Source organism: Perissodus microlepis, chromosome 7 (assembly GCF_051167445.1).
Source record: "Perissodus microlepis isolate ML-2025 ecotype Zambia chromosome 7, ASM5116744v1, whole genome shotgun sequence".
In the NCBI taxonomy this organism is placed as follows: Eukaryota; Metazoa; Chordata; class Actinopteri; order Cichliformes; family Cichlidae; genus Perissodus; species Perissodus microlepis.
The window spans coordinates 50,090,851-50,109,650 of record NC_140467.1 but is presented as its reverse complement, the minus strand read 5'-3'; the positions used below and the strand labels follow the sequence as shown (position 1 = coordinate 50,109,650).

The window sequence follows — 18,800 nt, the reverse complement described above, 5'->3', positions numbered from 1 at the left end:
AACTCTTTACTAACAAAACAAAGCCAAACATAATTCATACTTTCATTTTTTAAAGTTATTAGTCTGTTATTCCTTTTCATGTTCTTTCCTCTGAGTTGACAAGTGAAATAGCCCCCCCTCGCCCCTTTTCTTTATTCTTGTGCTTTAATGGCATATTGATTTTTACTGTGATCAGCAGAGCAGCAAACTGACCTCTTCAGGGTTGGTATGAGTCCAGTAATATAAGAAGTGTGCCCAGAAGTTTGCTGATGTAACACAGGGCCTGTTTCAGGTGCTTTTTCCATGATCTCATTATCCTGGCTGTACAAAAGGAGAGATAACTATGCTAAATGGTTCCCCTTTGGTGCTCCCCGCATTCCTTCATGAAGTGAAAAGTCTAGGGCTGTCCTAAATACTCACATTTAGCTTAGCAGCTTTGGTAGTAATCAAAAGCAAATATCTCAATCTTTAACCTCTTAAGCCCCAAGCCTAACTGATCTCCTGCCTTTTGCCCCCGTATCAGGGGTGCGTTGGGGCTTAAGAGGTTAACAAAACCTGGGGAGCAGGGTGCTAAAGATGATTGATCTGATGCCTTGTTCTTTAAACATAATTTTTATTTTAGGCTAATTATTTTAATTGTTGATTCTAAGCTTACTAAATATCTGAATGTAAGCGTGCTGCTACTCTCTACTGTCTGCTGCTGAAGAAAGGAGAACAGACAGTAGGCCAGAAAATAATTTTTCTGCTTCAATACTATTTGTATATGATTTTACTACATTTCTTTTGACAGTTAAAGAAATATATACTGCTTAAAAGGTGCATTTGTTATTCAAAATCATTCAGTGGTTAGGAACTGATTATTAGGATAAGACTATTTTATTGTTTCCCATAGGATAGATAATAAAATCTTCATAGATTAGGCCACTGTTGCATCCAAAAACGCGTAACATCAAAGATAACAAAAAAAACCCTGAATGGATTACTCCAAATCCCTTCAAATAGCTCTTATTGCTAATGTTGTTACGATAAGAAAAGAAGCCCCTTCTTTCAGTTGAAGGAAGAAGTGTAAGGTATACATCATGGAAGCAATGAAATGGCCTGGAAATTTTTATTTTAAAGCTACTGAGACCCAGATTGGGTTAAAAGATTAGTTTTGACTTTGAATACCACTAAATTCATAGCAATTGTGAAATTTAGCCTGAGGTCTTCGTGAGGTTTGATTTAATTACACTGGTTTTCAAAAGCTCTGCTATGATCAGAGACTTTGGAGTGATATTTTAAGGGCCTGAATGTTGGTGGGTTTTTTTTTTGTTTTTTTTAAATACTAGTCACTGTTCATATATAACTTGTGCCCTTTTTTTCATTAGATTTTGCATAGAGGGAGAAGTTCCAACCACATAATATCATATATTGTTTACAAAGTAAAATATTTCTGTGAATTTAATCCAACAGGAATTTGTAACCATTCCAGTGAAACTGGCTCATCTTTGCCTCAGATGAGTTGATGTGTTGAGAAAGCCTGTCTTTAAATGGGGAGCAAGGCAATGGCCTGGGCCTTTATTATTTGTGGGATTGCAAAAGTTGTTGTTCAATAGTATGTATTAGTTCAGATTAAGTGGCAGTCTGATACCTGCACTGTAATCTTCCTAAAACGCTCAAGAATAACTAGAGTTTATGAGGCTGACCCTTATACAGATATGCATTAGTTTTCTTACAGCCCATGGACCACCTACGTAAATTTAGTAAGTGCTAATGTTCCCTTTGTTCTCAGTTTGAATCTGTTTTCCATTTCCTGAATAATAAAAAACATTTAGTCACACAGTTATATTTATTTTCTTTTACATACGACCACACTAGTACATGTGGCTCACTGACTGGGACGGTATCCTGAAAAAATAAGTGCAGTGGACCTGGGTCATCTCCTGAAGGGATTCCAGCATATTGGCTTTGATAGCAATAAAGTCAGGTGTCCGAGGCAGCAGATGAAAGGATGGTTGTCATAAGTTATTAGTACAAGGGGCAGTAGGAGGATTAATGGAATGGATTGTTTCAAATTTAATGTCTGTTAGAGGTTTTGTTTGTATTCAAACCACTTTTGTTATCATATTCCGTATTTCTACTTGAATTTTTCTCGTGTTTTTTAGGGCTACAACTAATTACACTTGATTGAATTTTGGCAGTCATTCATTTAGTGTGTTCCGTGTCAAAAACTAGTTACGTTTTCACAATTCTGCAGAGCAAATGTATGTATTATATTGGCTAATATTGGCTTAGTTGACTGGTGTCGGTTTTTTGGCAAGTAGCATGACATTTAATCAGAGACGGTGAGCAATTTTAATCTGTTGGATCACATCTATTTTGTGATTCCTAAATCAGACATGTGGAGACCTTGCCCAAAAAGAGCCAGCAGCAAGATACATAAGTCAGTCATGTTGAGCTTCAGCTTCAGCTGTGCAGTGACAGGCCTATTTCTTGTTATTGTAATAAACAGTGTTGTGAAAAAGTCTTTGCTCCATACTGGTTTACTATTCTTTGTATGTTTGTCACAATTAAATGTTTTAGATCATCAAACAAATTAAATAAGATAACACAAATGTAAACAAAAGGTCTAATGTCACACTTTTTCACACAGGGCTATATAGGTTTGGATGTTTTTCTCCCTTAATAATAAACACATTCATAATGTAGCATAAGCGTATGCTTTAAAAACTTTTTTGTGGCTTACTAGTTCTTTAAATTGAATCAGCGTCTTCAATGGTCTCATGGGATTAGCATCTCTGCTCATCACGCTGACACTGTGGTTTGAGCCGTCAACTTGTGAATCTGTGCACATGCATAGTGGAAGTTTTAAAGTTTTTAATTGAGCAGTTCTATATATGCACGTTTTATGTTCCTCTATCCATTGAAATGAAAGTTATGCCTGAGTCTACATTCATATAAATAGAGCCTTCAAAATACCTGACCTTTTATTTGATGCCTGTCAAGTAGAGGTACTTACTTTGAAATATGTGGGGTCAAAACCTCCCAGCAGAAAGGTCAAGTCTGCCCCACCTGATACCTTTGGGAAGTCAGTAACTCCAGTTTATCAATAAAATCAGCTTGAGATGCTCCTGTTGTTGAGATCATGGCAATACAATACAGGATTGAAAATGTGGTGTGACCTAATGATAAAGTATGAGTATATGCTTGTGTCTTACTTTCACATAATGCATTTCTTTCTTTGATCGCACTCTCTTCTAATTCATAATTTATTAATACACTTTTTCTCTTGTAGCCTGCAAATTGCTTGGTTGATGGCTTTTCCATTTTACTTCAGGAAGTGTCTCTTGATTCGTGATCTCAGAATGACTCATCATTATCATGGATCCATTTTTTTATTTATTTTTTTATTTTTTTAAATTAGATAAATGGTAAAGTGAACAAGGTGACAATGTTTACAAGACCCCAGCAACGTGGGCTAGTCCCTCTTGTAATTTTAATCCCCTCGCATATAATCCCGCCTCTTCTGCCATTTCCATTCTTTTCATGCCCCCTCCCTCTGTTTTTCCGCTCTCTCTCACTGTCCTCTCTCATCCCACTTATTCCACCTTACGGCTGATGGAGCATTAAGCCTGAATGCTGTGGGCAGCCATAGCTTCAGATTCAGAGCGTGCACTTGAGTGAGCCACTGCTGCGCGAGTTCCTCCCCTGGTCTTTCACATTCTTGCTGTTTCTGGATAATCAGGAATTACTTGCTTGAACTGGCCAGTTTCTGTTGTTATTGTGTAGAAGTGGCGGTTCATTGTTCCCCATGACGTTACCCCTTTAACTGTGGATATCTAGAGCATGGTCTTGTGGATGCCCTCTCCAAATTAACCACAGCTTTTTGGTGCTCTAATTTGGAGGACATCGGATGGACATTTTCTGGATTTGGATATTTTTGAATGATTCCACGACGAGACACAGTGGATAAGATGGTGCCCCTACAAAAAAGGGTAATCTGAGTTATGTGTGCAGAGGAGGAGAGGAGGGTTTTGTGTGCATGATGTGGGTGCAGCTACGTGTGCTTATTGTTTTCTGTTTCGTGGCCTGAATGCTGGATGTCTGTAATAATTTTCATCATGAAGTAAATATTGTTAATTGCTTTAATTGGAACATGGCGTCTCAGAGTGAGCATGTGCTTGGGCGATAACAACAAGCAGTGGATGGGTGTCTGAAAGTATAGACTTTAGGATTGATGAGGCAGAGTTTAATTTCAGTAAAAATGTGTAAATCTGTTGATTTGATCTTCTGCTGAGTGGCTCGTTGATGAGGAGTGATTGCTCATTGAAACTGACTAACAATGCAGAGTGCACCGCTACCCCTCACCCCCACCCTTCTCACATTGTTTTTGCTTGAGTAGCAGTTAATTGTGTGAAGGCTTGTTCAAAGGTGTGCAAGAAATTTTGATCACCCTCTAGACAACATTTTGTGGCTTCAGTAAAGCTAGAAATATATTTTCCTGAAGTGTTTGAATATTTTGCACTTCTAACAAATAAGCCAGTTTAACACACCTTCTCATAGGCTACACTACACCTCTTAAACTTTTCATCACCACAACCACTTCCTGTGTCTAGGGTAAGAAAGCGCTCTTTGTGGAGGATGTTCTAAAGTGCCCTGCATGGTTTGCGTTGAGAATTAGAAAGAACTTTTTGCACTGTGCTTAAGAGCAATTATCTGCACTCAGGAAGACTACCGACATGTTAGAAGAGAGGATGGGAGATTGTTGGAGCCGCACTAAGGTTGTCCGTGTCTTCTTTGTTGTTCACCTTTGGAATTATTTTGTAATTCTCTTGGAATTAAGCACACGATTGTTAGTGAAACTTTGCACGTATGTAAATCGATATTCCAGATGAAGGCTTTTCTTTTTTGAAGTGATGAATTTCAAGACGTGACCTCAGCCAACTAAAGGCTCATTTTTTCCTCACAAGTCATGAACGAATCATGAAGAATGAGTTCAGTCTGAGCAGCTGTGTTTGGTTATCAGTAGTGAGGATTGCTGCTGCTGCTGCTGCCTGTTTTTACTATGAGCTCTACTTTTTCTCTGTGACAGACCACAATTTGAAATTAAATTAAGAGTAGCAAGGGGAAACTTGCTGGAAAATGACTCGGTGTCAGGAGGACAGTTGCAGGCTTATTCCAGGAAACACGTCCTTTGAAGAGTTTAAATCACAATTTAGATTGTTTGAGTTCAATTACTGAGAATAAACCAATGCGTGGCCTGTGGGAAGCCAGATGAGCAGTAGTCTACAAACAGAAGTTAAATTTTAATAAACTTAATGATTAGTATGAGCAGTGCTCAACTGCAAAGGTCTTTGGTAAAAATGCAAGTGGGCCAGAGTAAGTGAGCAAAAGATCGACAGTAGGTCCCTTGCAGTGCCGTCATTGAACTGATTGACTCGTTTGTAATGCTTAACTTTCTTATTACAGTGTAAGTGGCATTACAGAGTGCTTTATTTTCCTTCTTGAATGATGTAATCACCATCTTCTTCTTTTCTGCAGGATCAGTTTGACAACTTGGAAAAGCATACACAGTGGGGGATCGAGTTTGTGGAAAAGTACACCAAATTTGTCAAGGAGAGATCAGAAATTGAAACCAACTATGCAAAACAGATTAGGTGAGTATTTAAGTTTACTCAGAATCATATTGTGGGTTGCAGAAGCAGTTGTAATAATGGTGAATGTTTTCCTCTTGATGACATAGATAAAAAAGACACACACAGAAACAGACACTACAGCAGGATTTGACCTACCGAAGTGCCCTTGAGACTGAATCTTAAACACCACATTTTGAAGCTGACCTTGACCTCTGGCCTCCCATAGGAAGAGGAGACTAAATGAACAATCCCATGTGGGAAACCGTGCATTGGAATACAAGTTATCAAGAAATTCTCTTATTTTCACAGCAGTGTTGTTGTTTGACTGCAAGGAATCAGAATTACCTTATGTAACTGCAGAACCAAACATGCAAGCGGAAGAGGTTGTCTATTCCCCTCCATCCTTTTTGTCTGTGAAGAGTCTGTCTGCTGCTTTGCACTCTCTCCTGCATGCTGTCTGATTGTGTTGCTAGCTTCAGTTTCAGGCAAGAGGAAGTCAGGTTGTGGGGGAAGGGGGTGAAGCTTGTGTTTCCATAGAGATTACTAGGTATCAGCATTATCAACCCCAGGTCTGACCCAGATTTTTTCCCCCCTCCAATCACAAGTGTTGGTCCTGCCCCCTCCACTGTGTTTTTCTGCAGTCACTTATTTTTTTCAGGGGAAGTAGTGGGAGTGTATTCGGTCCTGCATTGACAGGATGCGCTTCACAAGACCTCTTGCATCCATGCACAGTGGGAGATACCCCCCAAATCCACAATCCTCCTATTTAAAGAGGCCAGGCAATATGGCTAATGCTTTAAGTATTGACCCCCAACCCCCAGTTTCACAGAATCTAGCCACTACCATTCCAGTATTCACAATGAAGGCCTCTGTAACACGCCCTGTGATCCTGTATGCAGACCTTGCCATGCCTGTTTCTTGATAATTAAGTCAGCTTGAGATAATAGGACTATCTGTCTGTGTTTATATGCATGCATTACCTACATATCTCTGTATTCACTAACTTTTCAGACCTAAATACGGACACATGCAAACAGAGGTGTTTTTTTAATTGGTGCATATAGTTTTCCTAACTATTAATTTTGTTCTGTTCTTTTCTTTCTGCAAATCTGCTAAATAATAATGTTGAACTTTAAGTATTTAAGGTCCTCTTTTATTGTCTGGATCATTTTAATTGCATGTAAAATACATTGCCTCACTTAAATAAAATTAGTTAAATTAAAGCACCGCATTAGTAAAATAAGGTGGACCTAAGGTGGGCTTGTATGTAAACAAATATAGATATCCAATAATTCTGTTAGTTACTAGCAACTGTCACTGTGTGTTCCGCTCATCTAGCTATAGTAGGTTTATTGACCTGGAGGCTCTCCAGATGGTCCGAATGTTTTCAGGGCTTACTGTTATCTAGCATACACATACACACACAGATATATGTGCATATCGACATGCTTGACAGAAAAGCTAAAATGAGATAGTTAGGACATTAAGACAGAGGTTTTGCGACTCATTGAGTTTTCTATTGTTTTCAACACACTGGTTCTTTGTTGTGGTGCTACTTGGCCATACCTCAGGACTAATTACCCTCTGTAATCAACTTGATTTGTGACATCAGGTATAATCTATTGGGCACACTCATGCTAAAAAAAAAATGCAGAGCTCTTAAATCTAATAAACTAATGGAACTAATCCTTTGATCTAGTCCTCCTTTCTCTCAGCTGTGTTGTTGGGCAGATTTTCAGGCTCAGAGGTAACGTCTTTCATCACAGTAGACAACTTGACAAGTCACAACAGGAAATGCACAGGTGTATTTAAAGACATTGCTTAACCTTGTGCAAGTTTATAGTTATGGTTTAACTTGCTGGGTTGCATATGAATCAGTTTTTTAATTAAAAAAAAAACTAATTCAAATAATTCTTTGTTCACCCAGATGTTATATCTGGGTGAACAAAGACTCACATTTTATATTCCTCTAGGCCAAAGGATTAAGAGAGAAAATGTTTGTCAGATCAATAAGCCTGCAGAAATGGGCCAATTATGGGGGAGGAATCATCAATAAGTGAGGCCACAGTTTTAATACAGTTGCAACAAATGCTATGTGAAACATATGCAACACTTTGCTTTTCTAAAGAACTGAATGCCATGTATGGCTATAAATCTACTTTACACCATTTCATCACCATACCAACCACACTGCACTAATCCATGAATAATCCTCTTTCCCTGAATTGGTGTAAACATGCACAATGCTTCAGTGTAGTCATTGCAGGGGCAGTGCATTAATGCCCCACCCTCCTCTCCCCTAGAGTCCAGTCTGGAGTAATCCAAATCAAAGTGGGAATAAAATCTTGCTGAAAACACACTGGTAGAGGGAGAAAATGTTATCAACTGCTTCAGAGATTTTGCCTCAGTAACTGTACAGAAAAATATGGAGACATATCCTCTAAAGTTGCCCCAAACCCCATTTAACCATCCTCATTTAAAGCTAGTTGTTACCCTAGTTTCAACACATTTGCTAAATATGTTGCTGAGTTGAGTGGGACACATACAGTCTGACACGTGGCTTCTGGCTGTGAGTGAATGAATGAGTGAGTGGGAGCTAGGGCTATAATTAGAGGTTGGGTGAAAAGGAGAGAGAGATAGGCACATAGATCTGCCTAGCAACAGTGCAAACACCACTGGAAAGTCGTGTGGGGGATGTGGGTATGAGAGAGCTGGATGGAGTTCATGCAGACCCACATTATATCTTTCTTAATACATTTATTATTTATTTCGGCATGAATTAAGCAAGCTCTTGTGCAAGCTGAGGCATTTAGGTCCCATCACTGAACAAACTGCTGGAATCCCAGATCAAACACAGTCACCAATGACTGTAATCAGCTCTTTGCATCAGTTTACATTGACATGGTGTAATAATTTGGACAATAATGCCACCAAAGGTTCATGACATTAGACTGGAAAATTTCACTTTCTCTTTTTCATGTTTTTTTTCTGTATCAGTTAACAAATTTGTGGCTTTTTCCTTTTGGTATGTCTTTTTTTTGTTAGTCCACAGCTTGGATATTCATTTTTAATTCGACAACAGTTCCTCTAAATTAGACAAAGGGTCCTAAAGGTGCAAGCACACAGTGTGCTCAAATCTTTCAGAACATTGAGTATGTTATTATGATTTGGTGACAGAGTCCCAGTTGGCTGATGATGAGTCTGGCACAGTGTCTTTATGAAACGAGTGACATGATGTACTGTAGCCTGCAATGCATCACGTTGCTGGGCTGCATGAAAGACAGTGATAAATGCTGCTGTAATGACATTAAAGGTTGTTATTTGTGTTCCACACACAAAACTAACCATGCATCTATAGTTACAACCATGTTTTATTTCATCTTTACACATCCCTGTTCACTATATGTCTCATTTTCCCTCCCCCTCTCGGCCCTGCTCTAGTCACATACTGCTAACATACAGCCAGAGTCAAAACAAGGGTAATGGCTGCTTTAGAACAGCTTTATTCTGGTGACTGGCTCTGCATGCATGCTCCTTAAGGGCAATGATTTATGACATGAAGAGAGAGACCGTAGCAGCAGGAGCAGAAAGCACTCTGCTGAATTGAATGGTGTACTTGAATGATCCTTTGGCAGGTCCATAAGGGCAGTGTCAGGGAAATATAATGGCAGGGGTGCACTACTGGTCTGAAGATAGGGCTCTTTGTAAGAGTTCCAGTAAGGAATATCTGACTGGAATCTTTTTCTTTACAGGAATCTATCAAAGAAATATCAGCCCAAGAAGAACTCCAAAGAAGAAGAAGAGAGCAAGTAAGTTAAATGATGCTGCATACGAGGTAAAAGGAATGCTGTGAAATTTTGAGGTGGAGAGAAGAGCCAGCAATTTTTTAATGAGTAGAAATCACTGGAAACATTTAATAGAAATATATAAAGTCATAAAGCATCATTTAAATGGGGATTTGTTATGTTTTTGCTGTAGTCTTGTATATAATTGGCAGATATGAGAGTGGTATCCTCTCATTATCTCTGTATTTAAAAACATTTAACTATTCCTTTTACTTGTTCTCACAGAGGTCGTTTTCTTTCAAAAATGAGCCATGTTTTTGGTAGCCATGTCTTTCCTCTGACTTCATTTCCTGTGGCCCACTAGGTACACCTTCTGTCGAGCCTTCCTAACAACACTGAACGAGTTAAATGATTACGCAGGTCAACACGAAGTTATTTCTGAGAACCTGACATCTCTTATCATCACCGAACTTGCGCGCTACCTACAAGAACTCAAGACTGAGAGAAAATCGGTGAGAGCTTTTGATATCGGATCTTTGGTTATTTTCTTTTTCTCGGTATTTGATTTCTGTTTCTTCTATTCCTCTGTTCCTATGCCATAAAAAACTAACTTTGACTTCAGACAATAGGATATGTTTAAGGAAAACAGACACAATGGGCTTTTTAACAGTGCTTCCCCTTTGCATGTTCTGTTCTCCATGAACCGAGGTCATCCCAGAGTAAATATAGATACACCCAAAGGCTCACCAGAAGAGCAAAACGTGACTGAGTGAGTCCTTTTTATGGAACACAGTCTTCGTCTCTCTGTCATTACACACTTATTCCTTCTTTTAAACCAACTAAATATCGGTACACCACATGCTATTCTTAAACATTTAAATCACTTTTATCATTACCATTATAAAGTGATTAGAAAGAGTGGTGCACTTGCATTGTGTGATGCATAGAAATCAAATCCATACAGGTGGTGGAAGAGCAGAAAGCGAGAGAGAGGATGAGACCTAGCCACCTGGGAAAGTGTTCTGAAAATCTTTCATGAGCTCTTTTGTCTTGGAAGTCCTGCTGGGGGAACTGGAGTGGAAACCCAAAACCAGAGTGCTGCTCAAAGGCTCAGTGACCTTTTTTTAGATTGCGTTTTCATTCGCACAGGCACAGACATCAAGGCTCCTACATTTAGTCTATGGACCACATCATTAGTGATCATAATGAATTTTAAGCTAAGTTTTAGATGGAGATGCTACAGAAAAAAATGGGAATTTCCCATATTTGCAAAGAGAAATCACACAGCCCAATTCATTTTTTACTTTGGTTTAGCCTGCTTAATACAGCAAAGATCACATACAGACTTCAGATTTGTCTCTTGTTGTAAAGGTTGATTAGAGAGACTCCTGCTGCTCGCAGGCTGCAGAATGTCACTTTGACCCCACTGTTCCTTCTCATCTCTCTGCACGGTTCCTCTTTTTCTACTTTATTTAATTCTTAAATATATCTGTTTGTCCCTTTTTGATCCTTTCTCATCATTTTTACCCATTCTTTTCTTTAGTCATGTGTCTTAACTAAAGAAGCCTAAAGCAGTATTTCTTCAGTTAGCTAGTACTGGGGGTTCCCCTTCATAGCATAGCCATAAAACAAGTTTTATGGCTATGCTATATCCCCTGTCCAGATCAGATAGCTTGTTCTGTACAGAGGATCATTTCATCTAAATTCATTGGGTTTCTCATGTTTTGTACAGTGTCCTTGTGGAGTAAATTTAACCTGTTAAGCTTTCAGTCATTTAAATGATTTTGCATTGAGATTCAAAAGCACATTCATACAACTCCTGAGTACTGGGGTGTGACTTTGGCTTATTTTAAGTGTTGAAAAGCCTGCTCACAAAAGCAAATTTCCAGCTACAGAAAAACATAGCACTACCAGAGAAAGTGATATATTGGGTGTTGTTTGTAAAGCCCCCAGCTTCCTATCATCCACTTGTCAGTTTTTTCCCTTATTTCTAAGCACTACTCAGTGTCCCCTCTGCAGCATTTTGTTTGTGTTAGACAAAGCCGTGTAGGCAGACCCAGACAGTGGGATTAGAGGCTGAAGCTGGCCCCTCCAGGGTTTATAGGAAGCTTACTGCGCAGGTAAAAGCCACATTACAAACCCGGAAATGAAAAAAAAATCCTCATTAAGTTCTCATATGGACTTGTTTTGTAACTTTCTACACTTCCCCTTTGCTGTCTTCTTGAGTGAATCGCTTGCTAAACTCAGCTCGGGGTGGCATAAGAGGTGGCCAGCAATGTTCTCCTAAAAGGTTTAACATAGCAAATCTAGGTGTTTTTACAAAGGTAGAATCACATTTTATATGCTGGACTAAAGCTGTTGTAAGCACAGTAAGAAATATTTTAAATATTTCACAGTTATGACAACATACTTTCTTGTTTTTGCATTGCTTAATGCCTTAAAGTGTAATATGAAATGTTGAAGAGGGGGCAGGGTTAATATGGGATGAAGACTCTTTAAGTCTCACTGGACTGTTTGTGCTGAGGAATCATAATAAGGTGTTCAGTCAGCATACTGCTGTCCTTACCAGGTCTCTGACCACAAGGCTTAACTGGCCTCTCTAATGAAGACTGCCGAAGACCCTTAGACTGTGCAAGACTTCCTATAACTCATCATAGGTTCCCTTTTTTATATAAGTATGTGACATATTCAGCGAGGTAGAAAATTAAAAAAAAGAAAGACACTAGCTCATTTAGCTGCAAAGCCCAGAAAAAAATGCATTGCATTTAGTGGAAAAGCAATAGACATTAGGTGCTTTTGTGCCAGAAAATATCATCCTTGTTGTTCTCGTTGAGGCAGGCAAGAAAGAGAAATCATGGTAAAAACAGTGCATCACTCTGGGCTGTCCTCAAATGCCTTCTTGTGTTGAGTGGAAAAGCAAATAGGAAGGTGAGAGGGAGAATTGATCGTTGGATCTTCCAGTAGTCTCTGCATGCATATATCAATCCAGAATGACTTCAGTATAAACAAAAGCTGCAGTACCACTAGGTTTGAACTGTTGCTTAATGGATTCGACATGAGGAGAAACGTCCCAGTGGAGCTTTCATAGGGTTTAATCATCTCTGTCGTCTCTAGAACTCCACACAACTTGTGGCTATTTCCAGTACCTAATGATTATATGCATGCTGACAGCTGTATGAGGCTGCAGGTTCACATTCCTATGACCCAAGTCAAGTCAATGAATGAGTAATATATCATATGCACAGATGTGCATGTGCACATCTTGACTCAAGTGAGCTTAAAGATGCACATGCTAAGCAGTAAAGAGGTTTTCTCTTTTACGTGTCAGAGAATACAGATTTTTACAGTGGATAAGGCAGCTTGTGAGTGCACATCACACTCAGCTCAGCCTGGAAAAGGATGCCAGTAAAAAGAGGCATGTAAGGATCATGGTTGTGAAAACCCAAATCTCTGTCCTTAGATGCCTCGTATCTTTGTCAAGTGCTATGGTACCTGGATGGCATTAGAGAGTCTGTGTCGCAGCATGAGGAATTCCTTTATTTATGAAGGATGTGTCACAGTCATGAAAAAGCATTCTACTTTCCATTATTAAGTGAATATTCAACTTTGATCTTTGATCTCATATTATCTAATCCCACTTTTATTAAACTTTAACCTCCTAAGACCCGAACTCTTTCATGTCATGCATTTTTAATTTCTCTTTGCTATTTGGGCTGATTGGGACCTGATGAATGTAAAAACAAAGAATTACCAGATTTTATTTTATTTTTTACCAGATTTTTGTTTCTGAGAGAAATGAGATCCACATATGAGGACATTCATTTTAAAATTTGATAGAACAGTAGCAGTATAATGTCCTCGTAAGTGGATATCAGGCCCTTGTAGAGCAAAATTTAGTATTTTGGTCTAGACAACCCAAAATGTGATGTTCACATATGTGGACGCCAGGTCCTAGGAGGTTAAATATGAATGCAGCAAAAGGATGAATTCTGGGTCAAGAATCTTTTAGGCCTTTTTCTCTCACTTGTTCTGGTAATGGAAATGGCTTGAGGTCACTGAACTGCTCTCAAATGTCACTGCAGTCACATGCTGTTATTGATTAGCATGAATGGAAAAAAGATGACATGCTCATTGAGTTCTGAATGGGCTCCGAGGGATATTTGTATCACTAGGGTCTGTTAATTTAAACACTGAGAAACCAGTACGGCAGAGCATCTGCTCTGATCGCTGTATATGTGCCGTCCCAGGTGGCTGATGGCTCTTTTTATTGTGTTTGAAAGTAAAACTGCCCCATTTGTCCCTGTAGTCAGTAAATCTTCATCCTCCAGCAGATCTTGTAAACCTGATGGAGCTGTTTATCGCAGTTTGTTTATCTCCATAGATATTTATGTTTTTTTTAAAAACCAGATGATGTGCAGATTTCTTTTTTATAAATGTGGTTATAGAGGTAAATATTTGGTTGAACGAATTCTCCATAGTAACAGTGATGTCATACGGTCTGTGAGCTTGTGTTGTGTGGAGAGGCTTCACATTCACTTATCAATTACCAAGAATTACTTTCAGAGTACATGATTGAAAAGTTGGTGTTATTAAACAGTTACCTGCAGGTCCTGGTTAGCAGATTTTTTTTTTTAAAAAAAGGCTAGTTAAATGTTGCATTGTTGGGAGCTGACTTTAGCAGTTCCACAGTGTCCTGTTTTTTTTTTTTGTAACGCTCAAATACTTCCTCTGAAACACTGGAACACTTCCTTATTTTACTCAGCTTCCCTCGAAACTTTGGGAAATGGGAAGTGTGAATGCCTGAGGTACACCAGGTTGCATTCTCACTTACTACTGTCATGTCATTCAAGTAAGATGAACTTTTAAGCCTCCTGCATCAGTTGTAATTTCACATCTCTTGCTTATTTAATCAGAATACCAACTTCCTTGTGCTTCCCAAGCACTGAAATACCAGCAGCGTACAAACAGCAGCTTTCTGTTCTTTATAATAGCCTGGGTCCGTTATTGAATAGCAGCATCGATATTCAACTCAGCTACTGGTCCCAGCTTCCGCAGTCTGCGTTACTATGGGATACCGCATTAATAGTCAAGTCCCTGTGCCATTTTCATTTTCATTTGATTGTTTTTGAAGTCCTGTGAAGATTAATCTTTCTGTCAGCAGTTAAAGAAGTATTTGCATGCTTTATAGCTAATCGCAATCTATTAAAAAAGAAAAAGTTTAGATTGTACCCGTGTGTTTGCAGTTCCAGGGGATTTGGCTGTGATCCACACAGAGAGCTGTAGAGGGATGTGCTCTGTCGTCGGGCCAAGTGCACGTTAGTAGGCTAAGCGAGGCCATGTACAAAAAGCACAGCGTATTTGCTGTACAAGTTTAGACCAGCAGCTGCCACCTAGTCCTCTCCAATATGCTACAGTTGACATTGCCAAAATCCTTCATTGTGTGTTTGCCTCTAAATAGTTTCTATGATTTAATTCATGCCTTGTTCTCTGTAAATTTCTATTTTATGTTGCTTCAGCTGCTATTATAGAACTTCATCAGTTAGCCTTTATCTGTTTCTTATTCTGCCCACTTTGCTCTGGCTGTTACTATCATGTTTATTAATACAGTTTTTTTTGGGAAAGTACAAACTTTACCTGGTAATGGCTCTAAAACAGTTAGGGGAATACCAACATGATTACTGCTTAATCAGACATCAGAGCTGTCAGAGAAAAGGGGGATCATCAGACTAATCATTAATATTGTTTGTAGGTCACAGTATTGCAGTGTTTGACCAACAGAATTTCCCTCATCCAACAGTAGATTCATGCTTTTAGTAGTTTCTTTCAACACGCTTTCTAATAAGCTGTTTATAACTTCTTGGTCTTATGGATATATTTTTTTAACTATTTCTGGTAAGAAAAAAGTAGGATTTAGTAAGTTTTATCAAATAATATGCATTCTGTATTTGCATGACCCTCAACAGAGAGCAGAGAGGACTGCTTTTTAAAAACAGAAACCTTTGGTGCACAGCTCTGCTATGAGCATGGTGCTTTGTGAAAACAACTCTGTGTACAGTATCTTTGACTGGTTTTAATGATTTTACTGTTAATCTGTTTTTGTCACTGTTACACACTTTCTCTGGAGCTGTGTTGGTACCCCTGTGGTGAGCCTGTGGTTAATATTTCATCAAACAGAGTTTTAGCCTCCTGCTCAAGCTTGAATATATCTCTGAGCGCTAAGCTCGTGGGTTCTATGGTTGTAATTTTTAGAGTATGTACAATACAGTGTCTATTTGAATTTGCACAGTTGACACTAATACTTCACTGTCACAGTGTAGGAACTATTCATAGTGGTTAATGATTACCTCATCTAATTTGTAAACCCGACTATATCAAAGACATGTTCATCTGATTTTAAATCCCTTGAGCTCATAAATAATATGAGAGAAATTAACAATTCTGTACTTTGTCTGTTTTCTCTTGCAGCACTTCCATGATGGGCGTAAGGCACAGCAGCACATTGAAAGCTCGTGGAAACAGCTGGAAGCGGTAAGTGAACCTATTTACGTGCAGTTCCACAGTTGTGCACTAGTTGCAACAAATACATACTGAGCTTGCATCATTTGCAACTATAACATTATGAAATTATAAATGACTAAAATAAACCATTTTTTCTGGATCGCTTGTGAGTTTCTCTTGGCTAGGGAGCCAGAGGCACTTCAGATTTTAGTGGCAGCCTAACCCAACCTAGAAATGAGTGTAACACAAGATGAAAAAAACAAACAAAAAAAAAGCAATATTTCTTTGAACAAACAAATATCTGTTTCTTTATGAACGATTTGCTCCAGGCATTGTAGATCATTCCAGTTATTTCCCAGGCGAAGAGTTGCTACCAGTCAGCAGTAATAAAGTAAAATATATAAAGCACATCATTATCAAAAACTGCCAGACATGAGGTGTTAGTGGGAAAAATGTAAATCAGCAGAGGTCCTTGTACAGAAAAACCTCCTGTTATGTCCTAAAATCTCAGTGTACATTTTCTTTTACATGCGGTGAGGGGGACAGAAGTCACACACTGTAAATAATAATAATGACATCAGATGAATTGATTGATACACACACTGCTGAGGTGCACCTAGTACTGAAGACTGAAACACTGAAGTATAATGTAAATATCAGCTGCTGGCAAGATTTTAAGTACATTGTTTCTCGTGTTGAAAAAGTGCAGGTCCAGGATTTCTGTTTGTATTTGTAGTAAAGAAGCTCGAAGAGAAATTGCACAGAACACTACTTCTTATCTCTGGCTGGCCCCTTTGACGGGGGAGAGAAAGCGTGTGAGAGAGATGCCTTGTCCTCCTCAAACTTCTCTGTGGACTCAATGGATACCATTGTATGTGAGGCAGATAGGCATAGTTCAGAGTGCACACTAGCCCAACAAACACTGATTGTTCAGTTAGAGGGGTCGAAAGAGGGTTGGATGAATGCTTGTTTTTCTGTACACAAATGACCACTATGAACATTTGTTTAATCTGCAGACTGCAGACTTTAACAAACCCTGTTCCTGTGTCAGTTGACATAAACTGACCTCTGCTGCACACAACGCCAGGCCTTAAATGTATTTGACGTACACGTACACATTATGACGTCCATTACTGTGCTTATTTAAAAGTCAAGTAATATAGCGTTCTGCTATAGCTCGTGGCAGGAATTGACTGATGTAATGTGTGTGATCTCATTAAATCATTAAACCCTCTTATTTCAGAGTAAAAAACGGTTTGAGAGGGAGTGTAAAGAGGCAGAAAGAGCACAGCAGTACTTTGAGAAGATGGATGCTGACATTAACGTGACTAAGGCTGACGTGGAAAAGGTATGTGTTGTGTCACCTCATATCCAATGAGCTTGCCCTGTACCCTTCATGCTTAACACGACTGCCTGGGCTTCTCACCCTCCCACCTAGCAACCTTTTTGTCACGATTTTCTTTTCCACGTATTCCCCCTTTTATGCCCCGATCCTGAATCCTCGTTCCAATGAGCCTAAAAGACAGCAAAGACTGACTGATGACGTTCTTGATGCCAGGAACTGTGCGAAGAAGCTGGCATTGTCCCAGCAGCACAGTGATCTGCTGCTAAACAAAGCTGATAGCAGCAACAAGTCTGTATTATCTATGTAGAACAGCCACCAAACATCTTTGTTTAGTATAAAAAGGTTTGGTTCTCTTATGTGTCTTTCGGTTTATACATGTAGGTTTGTTTTTACTTTTTGACTGTGAAAAACTAAATAAGTAGTGTGCCGTTTTAGAGATTATATGTCCTGTTCAATAAATCATCACAAGGAGCAATCATCCGATTCTCAGAACTTGCAGCCCACAGTCTCCTGGGCCCGTAGCTGATGTCATTTCCTGTTGTCATGACCAATTAAAAGAGCCCTGAAAATCTCAGACCCACACAGCTCCCACGCCCGCAAGGCATCATGGGTCAGCAGCGCATGTTCCTGCTGCTTCATCAGCTGTTGGAGCAGAGCTGAGGCTCACAGTTGACACAGTTCAGACCTGATTATTATGCAAATATAGGCTGGAATAAAGAGCCTTTCTACACTCTGGACATGCAGCCAGAGAACTACAGTCATCTTAAGAGAGCACTGAACTCAGCTGGAAAGACCCGGCACAGCAGCTCAAGAATCTATTGTTGAAGCAGGAGTTGCTGTACTCATATTAGAGTTATGTTTATTATCACACAACATTCATAAATTACACACGATATCAGCAAATGAAAGGATCATTTGATTTTCACGTTATTTGAGTTTAGCCTGTTTGTAAAGTGGGGACATAAACTGCGTCATAGTATGCCAGATTCTTCACAAAATAGTCTTAATCTTAGATTATAGGTACATATGCAAGCAATGTTCATGAACAGTGTATGAACCGTAGTTAACTGGACAAACCCATTAAAACCACTGATATTGCCCTTTTATTTAAATACATCTCTCACATTACATATCATTTAATTGTGCTTTAGTCCTCTCCTAGTCCTTCTCCTTTGGATCATTTGGGTGAACTTGGCTTGCTTTTTTACTTACTCGTGTTTCAGTTGTACAGAAATGAAGAATTCGGAATAGGAAAACCTGAAAGATGATCTTGTCAGCGTCTTTCTATAACAGGTACTTTTCTTCCAAAAAGTACAAAAAAGCAGAGCTTAGTGTTCTTAGTAAGATATAGAGTATAGCCACTTAGACACTTGCGTTATTACATTTGCTGCAAAATACATGCACAGTTTAAAGGTACCCAGATGAAATGTCACAACCACAGCTTAGTTTGCATTTTAGTCATAGTGAAAAATGTTGCTCCGTGAGGAGGTTTGGGGTGAACAGATAGGTGGTGGCATGGTGGTAGGAAAAGCAGAGAAAGAAGAAGTCATGTATATTTTGACCTGTCCAAATCAGTAT

General features: G+C 39.0%; 1 protein-coding gene across 19 annotated transcripts in view; it reads left to right on the top strand.

The window, feature by feature from the left end:
* fnbp1b (formin binding protein 1b) overlaps window positions 1-18,800 on the top strand; it is a 53,593-nt gene that overhangs the window by 11,616 nt on the left and 23,177 nt on the right. For 4 of the 19 annotated variants that reach the window (XM_084935662.1, XM_084935668.1, XM_084935665.1 and 1 more), the window contains exons 1-6: window positions 3,567-3,953; window positions 5,500-5,615; window positions 9,347-9,403; window positions 9,744-9,891; window positions 15,845-15,907; window positions 17,121-17,225. In XM_084935662.1, the coding sequence (XP_084791788.1) occupies window positions 3,903-3,953; window positions 5,500-5,615; window positions 9,347-9,403; window positions 9,744-9,891; window positions 15,845-15,907; window positions 17,121-17,225 (540 nt within the window). In that variant the 5' untranslated portion in view covers window positions 3,567-3,902. Of the gene's footprint in view, window positions 1-3,565; window positions 3,954-5,499; window positions 5,616-9,346; window positions 9,404-9,743; window positions 9,892-15,844; window positions 15,908-17,120; window positions 17,226-18,800 lie in introns of those variants that run through there. The other 15 variants (XM_084935670.1, XM_084935672.1, XM_084935660.1 and 12 more) reach the window with 8 other exon arrangements.